This window comes from Papilio machaon, chromosome 4, assembly GCF_912999745.1.
Source record: "Papilio machaon chromosome 4, ilPapMach1.1, whole genome shotgun sequence".
NCBI lineage: Eukaryota > Metazoa > Arthropoda > Insecta > Lepidoptera > Papilionidae > Papilio > Papilio machaon.
The window spans coordinates 7623706-7633876 of NC_059989.1; the positions used below are offsets into that span (position 1 = coordinate 7623706).

The 10171-nt window shown below is 31.3% G+C and overlaps 1 protein-coding gene and 1 non-coding gene across 2 annotated transcripts; one reads left to right on the forward strand and one right to left on the reverse strand.

Annotated features, from left to right (window-relative positions):
- The first annotated feature begins 1029 nt into the window (after positions 1 to 1029).
- Positions 1030 to 1101, forward strand: Trnah-gug. The gene has a single exon. It is a non-coding gene; the product is annotated as a tRNA-His (tRNA).
- A 3989-nt stretch (positions 1102 to 5090) lies between these two features.
- Positions 5091 to 6651, reverse strand: LOC106720182 (troponin C, isoallergen Bla g 6.0101). The gene is made up of 4 exons (XM_014514767.2): positions 6514 to 6651; positions 6231 to 6350; positions 5537 to 5668; positions 5091 to 5176 (listed from the first exon to the last, which is right to left on the reverse strand). Exons 1-4 carry the CDS (start codon positions 6596 to 6598, stop codon positions 5142 to 5144), a joined length of 372 nt encoding a protein of 123 aa, XP_014370253.2. The 5' UTR covers positions 6599 to 6651; the 3' UTR covers positions 5091 to 5141.
- Between the last annotated feature and the right edge of the window lie 3520 nt (positions 6652 to 10171).

Sequence of the window (10171 nt, forward strand, 5' to 3'; positions counted from 1 at the left end):
TTATCTGGTGTGATTTCAAAACCTATTGTATAAACATGAAGGTATTTTCACAATGACGTAACGATTAGTTACAATCTTTTTTCATCAGCATTCTCAATAGTCGTGGTTCTCAAATGATAGAAGGAAAAAACAAAAGCTAATTAAAGCTAAAAAAAATGCAGTAGTAAGAATAAGAAGACCTTCATTTCAAGACAATATAGTCTTGTTAACAACTTTAGACCTGCCACGACTAAAAGGTCTGTTTAGCCTAAAGGTTAACGCGCACTCCTCAACCGTGCCGGGTGGACGAAGAGTTGACAAGTGCGCGTTACCTTAATCTTAATACCTATAAATAAGGCGTTTTACAAACCACTATTTTCCATTCTTGTCGTCGTTTCCGGTTAGGCTTATAAATATGCGAGTAATTGATATTATATACGTTGCCTAAATAACTATATAAGTTCGCTATATTAAACGATAATCCTTTGTAGTTTTTGACTCCGTTATATAATATTTTTAAACTGTAATCTGATACTTGATGGTTTCTAATGATTTTTATTTCGTTCGATCAAAAAAAACTTTTGTAACATAATGAAACGTTTTTAAGTTGACTTGAGTTTTTTTCCATAGAATCTCAAGTTGTGGAAACAAATAATTAAAAAAGAAGTAAAATGACGCCCAAAACGTCAAATTTCAGATCCACGGTTCATTGAACAAATTCAATTTAGGTTACCTGCACTATGTAACAGTTCTCTAACGGTTCCGCGTAGAATATTTGTTACAAAGAAAAATATAATTTCTGCCTCTATCTAGGCTAAAATTAAAAAAGCAAATACTTAGTTTATTCTTACTACAGTTTTATTTTTAGTAAACAGTTATATTTGAAAGTTGGTGAAATGATTGTAGAATTGTTAGTTTTAGGAATTCTGTGCAAGTTTCTTTATTCATTTATAGGAAACTTATATCTAGAAAATAACATGCAGTCGTGCATAATTGTCACTTGATACGATAACTATAGATAAATTAAAATTATGTGAGCATGTCTCAGTAGCCGTGATCGTCTAGTGGTTAGGACCCTACGTTGTGGCCGTAGTAACCCAGGTTCGAATCCTGGTCACGGCAATGTGAAAACATTGTCACGGTGAGGCTTCTTTTTTATCGTTTTTAACATATTTTATCCCGATTTAAAGTTTGACTGTAACCTAAGATCTTAAACCATTAATTATTTTATTGCAATGTCAGTTAAGAATGATCAAATATTGATTTTTTATCTTAGTAATATTATAAATGCTAATGTTTAGATTGATGGATGGATGTTTGTATGAAGGTATCTCCATACAAACATCCATCCATCTATCGGCTCAACGGATCTTGATGAAATTTGGCACAGATGTAGAATATAGTCTGGAAGAACACATAGGCTACTTATTAAGTTTTTTTTTATTTCCACGCGGACGGTGTCGCGGGCGATAGCTTGTTTTTGATATTTTTACTTATCTTAAACCTTACTTTTCCAATATTTTCATACAGTTCTATTTAACTGCTTGAAATAAAATTAACTTCCTATGTTTGTACATTAGCGTCATCTATCAACTGTACTTAGAATCAAATACGTAAAGCGCCATCTATTGTAAGATGTATAGACTTTCATAATTATAAATAATTTTGAAGATTTTTTACAAAGTAAAATTTTATTTCAATACATTTTTTTTAACTTAACTTACATTTCATTATATTTCATTTATGAAAATATTCCATTTATGAAAATAGTTAATATTTAATTTTTTCTTTGATTATTTTTTAAATCCTAATTTTGTGGAGCTTATTTCTATATAAACGGTTTCTTTTGATTTCACTATATTGGAATTAAAAATAAGACATAGAAATACAAAAAATCCGTAATTAATCTAACGTAAAAAATAAACAACTACCGCTTACATCCGTTTCCATCCAGTAAAAGTCCTCTCACAATCGGTCCTGCCGTTTCGGAAATTACCAGAACAAACGCGAACTTGCAGACTGACGGACAACAATTTTAAAAATTGTTTTTTTTTTTTCTTTATTATTAACGCAAATACATCATATGAACGAAATATGTCTTTTTACAGACACTTAAACTTACTGTCTTAATAATATTGCCACTTATCTCCATTGTATCATCGCAATGAGACACTTACATTAATAAAACGGTGTGTGACTGTACAGAACAAATTTGCTCAAATAAATTACAATAATGATTGATTGGAGTCATCAGTTAGCATACCGATAAGATCTGATGCACTTGCGTTTAGTCGACCATTAGCGTTGCGTGTCGCACCACGCTGCCAATCTACAAAACCAGGTCTATAATGTCAACTATTTTTAGAAGACATCAAAAAGAAGGACGTTATCAATTCGACTGTACTTTTTTCTTTAATACGCCCGCGACTACGTCCGCGCGGAATTATAACTAAGTAGTAACATATTAAACTTTCGAATTTGTAATATAAATAAGATAAGATTTGTGTATCATTGGCTAAAGGTTCACTGTTCCAGTTACAAAACATAGATACAAACTATACCATGTCAAAGGAAAGAGTAGAAATATATTATTATTATTTTATTAGAAAAGTTAGTTCTATACTTGTATTTTAGACAACATTTAAAGAATAAAATCTAGAAAGTACGATAGTTCTCCTGTTTATATTATACACTAGACAAGTAGCTATTCCACATAGCGCCGCCGTCGCGAAATTTATTGCCGAAGTTTGTTCCTAACAAATAACGAGGAAACTTACAAACATAACAATGTACAATGAGACCTTTCCTTTTCCAGTTTGCACCTAAATATAGATTAAAAAGCTAATAAAAAAATAAGTGTCAACGTTAATTATCACAAATATGTCACTAGTATTCAAGGAAACTCTCTAAAATAAATCCATCCACTGAGCTTTTTAAGTTAGTGAACTTAAACTGGAATCAAATAGTTAAAGCTTCAAATTCTAGCTAAGATCATAATATCAAAAGTTATTATTAAATATCTGTATTTGTACAAAATACTCTTCTTGATTATTTTTAGCCAAAAATTTTAACTAAACTTGTAGGTTACTTTCATATATCTCGTAAATATATGCGACAGTAAATTTTTTATGACTAGTCATAAATATAGGTCAGGACAGGTCTAAAGCTTTACTTCAGATCGAATATTCATATGTCATAATATGTGGCACTTGATGATATTTAGTGCCGTACACCGACCGTTTGAAGCGGTGATATCTAAAAAAAACTACGTGGATACAAATCAAATCGTTATCGGCAAAAGAATGACCAAAAGTTACGCTATTTAACTTGACTTTACTGTTTAAAGCTGGTTAAAAATATGCTCTTTTACGATTTATATCTCTAAGATTTCTGAAACTTTTGTTAAAATTATAAAACAATCTATTAAGAATAAATTCGTACTGAAAAATAAAAATAAACTAATGTTATATTTCAATGTATAACTAATAACAAATTTAAAACTGCAACATGTATGAAATATATTTAGCCGTTATATGCGCGACCGCTCTCTGCACGACACGTAGGTATTATGTTTTCACTTTAGAAACAAGCATAATGAATTCGCAAACGAATTGAATCTAAACGAACGTCGACACCGCACAGCGCTCCAATTCGTAGAACGTATGCGGAAATTTTAGAACTGAATATGACTTTAAGTAAATGTATTTATTTACTAGAGATCCACCTTCGTACAGTTAAAATGAAGGTAGGTAATAATCGAGTTAAAAAGTGTCCTACTCGTATATTTTAAATCAAAACAAAATACTTGTCATATCTACCGTATTGTCTTCTATAGAGATTAATAACTAATTAACATTAGGTAAGAGTATATAATAATTTAATAAGCAAAATTCACATATTACAACATCGAAAAAATGTCGACATTACCAAAAGCGAGAGATAGACACGGGTTCGCCCTTAAAAATGATCCGGGCTGAGAGCTCGTGTACTCAGAAGTGTCGTAAATGTGTGTATTACGGCCGACATGACGGGAATAGTGGGTAAATGTATTCAGGAGCGAAAGGTAAATAAATTTTCTAAGTACTTTTCACGCTCGTCTCGGGTGACGAAACTGGTTATAAAAATTATAATTTTTTGTTATATATACTCTATCTATACTAATGTATGAATTTTGCATAATATTTTATCACACCTTTTCTTATTCTCTACAATTTGTTTTTATGAAATCTGAATTTTTTATATTATTAACTTAATATTACTAAGAAAACAATTTCGCGATTCTTGCTTAAGTTTCTCGAAAAATTAAACGAAGCAGCAAACTAACTCAAATGATCTTCAAGTCTACCAGTTATCATAGAACATTTTCCCAGAAACTAAAAATCCATATTTATAGGTTTGAAACAGAGCTCGTCAGATTGTTGTATTTTGAAATAAATTATTGGAGCGCGCTTTTTATTTGATTATCTTTGATTTCAATCAACTATATATGGGATATATGATTCGTTGCACGCTAGGAGAAAATCTTGTAAAATGCAGCAGCAATCAGGCGCAATACATATCAAAAATTCAAAGGATCTCTGATTTTTATTTGATTAGGATGACAGCGTTTCATTATAGATATATTGAAGTTATTTTTCATATTTTGTTTTAATCAGAATTGTAAAAATATTTTGGTTACTACAAATTAGTGCTGTTTATTCGTAGAATTATCGATATTTAGAAACATATCTTTGTTATGAAGCGATGAGACACAGAGCGTCGGTTGCTTAGAGGTTAACTTTTGACTTGCAATCTGCAGGTCCTGGGTTTGATCCCCCCAATTTACCAATGTGTTTTTTCGATATACCTACATATGTACATTCATCCGAAGTTCTTACGGAGAAGAAAAACATCGTGATGCAACCTTCACATATATGTGACGTCACGTTTTCATAAAGGTTGTCGAAATTAATATTCACAAGTAAATTAAATTAAAAAAGAACTAACTACTGCAATTTAGCATAAGGAATGCGAGCAAAAAAGAGTACGGACCAAGAGTCTTTAGATGTCATTTTTTTCTAATGAAAAAAGAACCAACAAAGATATATCACAAACATATTTATTAGCACTTTAGGAACGATATTTTTGATGTTTTAATAGACATTTAAATTTTTGCTTATATTTTAGTCATCTCCTCCTGTCATCACTTCCATGAATTCTGAAAATAATTAAAATTCAGAGTCAATAATCATAAAGGTCTAATCCTAACTTTACGTATAACAAATGCATAATAATAAAGTATTAATAGTAATTAACGAAAATTTTACGCAAATCCATTTATGTAAAAAAGTGACGATTTACAATGTTCAACGTGTTATTAATAAACAACCAATGTTGGAATTATCAAAAATCCGAATGAATGAAACAAATGCTAAACTCAACTAAGCTAAGCTAAATTGTTAAATCAGAAGACATGTAATAAAATAATTTCAGGAGTACTTGCCCTTTTTTATTATTTAAGTAGCTATTGCCTGTAGCTTAGGATTTTATTAGTTAATTCAATTGCAAATAAACCTACCATCAAAGTCAACTGTGCCAGAACCATCGGAATCAATTTCTTCAATCATCATATCCAATTCTTCTGCGCTGATTTTATCATCTAATTCTCTTAGGATTTCTCGTAATACTGTAGTTGTGATGTATCCGTTACCTGAAAGATCATAAGCAAACCTAAGATTTTTATCATTTGGGCCTATCTTTAGTTGATTTTACTTTCGTTAAAAAAATTACTTCACTTAGCACAAAGTCATTCAATGATTATATTATTTTTGTAATAATTCTACCTTGTTTATTAGCATGGTTACTACTTAAACTATTATTAATAAGCTATTCCTCTAAGTACGATAATTTTAGCTCCAACGAAGTCGTAGTATCTTTGAAATTTTCAATGTCAAGAAACTAAACATTGAACTAAAACAACTCGTTAACAATGAAAATAAAAGCTTTCATAAACAGAGGCACTTAAAGCTTTTATATCAATTTAGTGATTGCAAGAAGTTTTAAGTGAAAATAACGAGCAATTCATGAAAGTAATGGTTTATGTGTATTGTGATAAATCTATGATTTGTAATAGTTTATGTTCGGAATTCTCAAATTCCGTTGTATTTAAATAGTCCGTATCATATTTAACAAAGTCTAGGTATTAGTTTGCATGTAATATTTTGAATGCTGTTGGCACAGATTCTTCTTTTGTAGTAAAATACCTTAAATACCTTCTTTATCATATAAACGGAATGCTTCTTTTAATTCCTGTTGCATTGCCTCCGCGTCTTCTTCCACCATGAACCGTGATGCTAATGTTACAAACTCTTCAAACTCTAATTCACCGGAACCTGAAATTTAAGTTTCAAATTACATTGTTAATTACTTAATTTGCAAACCGTTATCTGCCTACAAATAGTTTTTTTAATTCTTAATTGGCCGTAGTCTCAAATATATCCGATTTCTATTGGCGCAAAGTCGCGCTACTAATCACTAAGTAAAATTATCACTTACCATCGACATCCACCTCGGTAATGATTTCTTGAAGACTTTCGTCGGACACCTGGTGCCCCAGCATGCCGAGGATTGTGCCAACCATGACAGTACCGATACAACCTTTCTTCTCCTGGTCGAATGCTTCGAAAGCTTTCTTCAAAACTATTAACATATATGAAAGAAAGCTTTATTTGCTGTGAAGCTAATATTATGAGTAGAAATCTCTCTTCCAGCATTTCAACTTGTTTTAACGGTTTTTATTATATATATGGAATATATCCAAAACTCCAAGATCTTGTTGTATTTCTTAATTCCATCGAAACAGTTCTCTAAACTCAAACTTAAAAACAAAACCTTTATATATATAGAACTAAAATATTAATATGAATTGAAGATCTGCTCGCTTATTTAATGTAAATAAATAATAAGTACTCACTGTTGATTTGTTCTTTGTCAAGGTCCTCCTGAAAGAGATATTAGGTACACTTTATAAAACCTTACAAGATAAACTATTTTAAACTTGAGTTTTTCGTATTCTTTATCAGAGGATAACGTAGTAGACTTTGTGACAAATTGTTTAAATCAGATTTTTTACTATAAAAGTGCGTTAATTAAATTAACCCCGTAATATAGTCAATTTTATCAAAACCATAATCAAAACAATATCTTACCATGGCAGAGATATGAAAATCCAAAAAGTATGTAGAATTATTATATAGCTTATGGAATGAAAAACTTCTGATTTATTTTCTTGAACGCGGTGAATTTTCAGTGTCAGTGGATGTGGCGTCTCATTTTCACTGAACGAACTAAACAACTAGCCGCGAGCGTGCGCCTGACACAAAGCTTGGCTCGCCTCCGCTTGGGGACAGATTTTTCCAAGCCGTTTCAAACTACACAATCGCCTTGGCGTCTACATCTCTTCTTTTACATGTCACATATTAATTATTTACACACGGCCATCGAATCGGAGTGATATGAACAACCAGAGTAGTATTAATTCTTGTTTTATGTTCGCTGTCATTAATTTATTGCAAACAGATTAATTATACATTTAGTATTGGATGCATGCCATAGTTTGAAGCAAAAAATCCTAATTGATTCGCTAATAAGTTAACGGACCGGAACCGACTAAAAGTTTTGTCTAACTATATTTTTGGGATACATTTGGTTTTACTGCGAGTCAATATTACGTTTATACAAGATGGCAAACGAGCAAGCCGCTACTTGAATTCGCCGAAATGGCGAAGCGACCGCTAACAATATATATCCGCAATTGCAGATGCGTTGTCAAACGTCATATAATTTTGATAAAGTTTGTAACTTTAAACAAATGTTAACCAACATATTGGGTAGGAAATTCTGATTTTCTATATGTATCTATCCCAATTCAATTTAGAAGAAGGTGAGGGGCACAGTATTGCTCAAATCTGATCATCTATTCGAAACACGCCATCTGTGGTCCGCTTTTGAGCTAACAAAGTTTGTACTCAATTAATATTCAAGGATCAAGCTACTTAAGGGCGCTTTAAGTCGCTTAATGTTCTAATCGATACGACTTAAAGGTCACTACATTCAGCTCGATAAGTCACGTTTTGACAGATAATTAAATTTGCGCGTAACTAGAGCGAATGTTTTACCCTAGGGTACAAATTCGAATGTCATATTGACTTGTTAATGCTCGCTTTGCTGACAGATTACTTAGCTTCTGATTCGTGGTCCAGATTTAAATATTCAATATTCAAACAAATAACGTTGATTTTAGATAAAGATAGAAAGACCACGTGGAAATTATGTTTTAATGCAATACGTGCCTAAATTTTAAATCCATTCGTTCTAATTGTTATAACAAAAGTAGATAAAAAATAAACTAGTAAAAAAGTCTTGTACTTATCCTTCAATATCCAGGAATATATTTTAACAAGCAGCTATAATATGAACAGTAGTATTTTATAAAGAGCAATCTGCAAACAATAGTAAAGCCGGAACGTGACTGAGAACCGCCAGATAAGTTTCAAATGTCATTCCTTTGAAATATTAAACTTTTCTCATTCGCTAGAAGTGGTCGGAAGACAAACAAAATTACATTGTTATTTTTAAACCTTGACTTATTGAAATACCACATGTTTACAATTAAATTAAAATATATACTTCAAGTTGCAATTTAACACGGATTATAGCACCATGGGATAGCTTGTTTTAGTTAATTTTGGCCTTTGCAATTAAGAACATCAGTTAAAATCAAGGCCTGTTATCATCTTTTAAAAGCACATCAATTAAACTTGGCAAAGCACTCGCACATTCAATTAACATTTTATATAATCTCATCATTTTATTTACAGATGCTTACAAATAAATTGTTTTGAATATTACATAAATTGACACACACTCAGTGGACGACAACAGCATAGTAATAAACCTTAGTTTGTTATTCAAATTGAACGACTTTACTCTGAGTTTCGACTACCATATTACGTGTTTACTATCAACTTTTGTTTCTCCTGTCATATGTTATAGTATAAAATAGCAGCCGTCTGTCGTAAGAATGCCACTGCCAAATGCATTGTTCGCTCCACCGGAAAACTGAAGAGTGCGCCAATAAAATTGTAGTTCGTTTCCAACTATTGTTGGCGTCAAAACTTCTCTTTTGAAGTAAATAATTTCTGTAACATCAGGTAAACAATAGCTATAAAAGTGCAATTTCTTAAATCAAATTAGGTGCTATCCCTTAGTTATTATTATATCGAACGTTGTGAGAAAAGTCTTAAAAGCAAAACTGTAACTAGTTCTTAATTTCCTTTCGTTTTATTCACTTCTACGAATATATTTGCTTGCTTATTACCTGCCCCTACTATTGACCAGTCCAAGATTAAACCCCTGCCACCATTATTAAATGGATTCCCGCAATTCTGATGTATCAAACCGTATGCGACCTTCATTATAAAATCTTTCAATCCCATACGCTAACGCCATAGCTTAAGATCTGCAGTTTTTCCAGCAATTTTTACTGTTCTAATGGCCATACAATTTCTGACATGATTGTTACAAATTAAAAATAGTTTTTAAGCCTACTCTAGGAAGAAACAGGGTTGTTATAAAAGAATGGGCTCATCAAAACTACATCTCAAAGGAACTCACCGAAACCAAATTATTTTTAGTCTAGAATACACTGCAGGAAAATAAAACATATAGCTGTTTTACTATGCGTAATAAAAGCCGTGAATATGAGTAGTGGTTAAGATAATACTTGTATAAGTTTAGCTCAAACGTCTCAAACAGCTGTATTAGCATTATGAGGGTATCATGTCGTTCTCGTTGTGACAATGTACCGGTGGCCGAGGATTGTGACTGTCACATGTGCGACTTGAACAAATGTCTCATGCATAACTACTTACGTTACATAATTGCATAGATATTATGCTTTTTCATTGATTTATTTAAACTACGAAATAATTTTGCAAATTTAAAGAAAGTAATATTGAAACAAATATTAGTTTTTCCCGCATACGTATATTTTGTTAAATAAATGTTAAATATGCATAATTTAATGAGAAGATGTACTCAACAAATAAACATTATTACATAATAGTCTATGTAATGAGATGTTGGAAAACCATTTACCAAATGCACATTTTTAAATAATACGTAAATTATGAATGTAATATTAAGGGTAAGA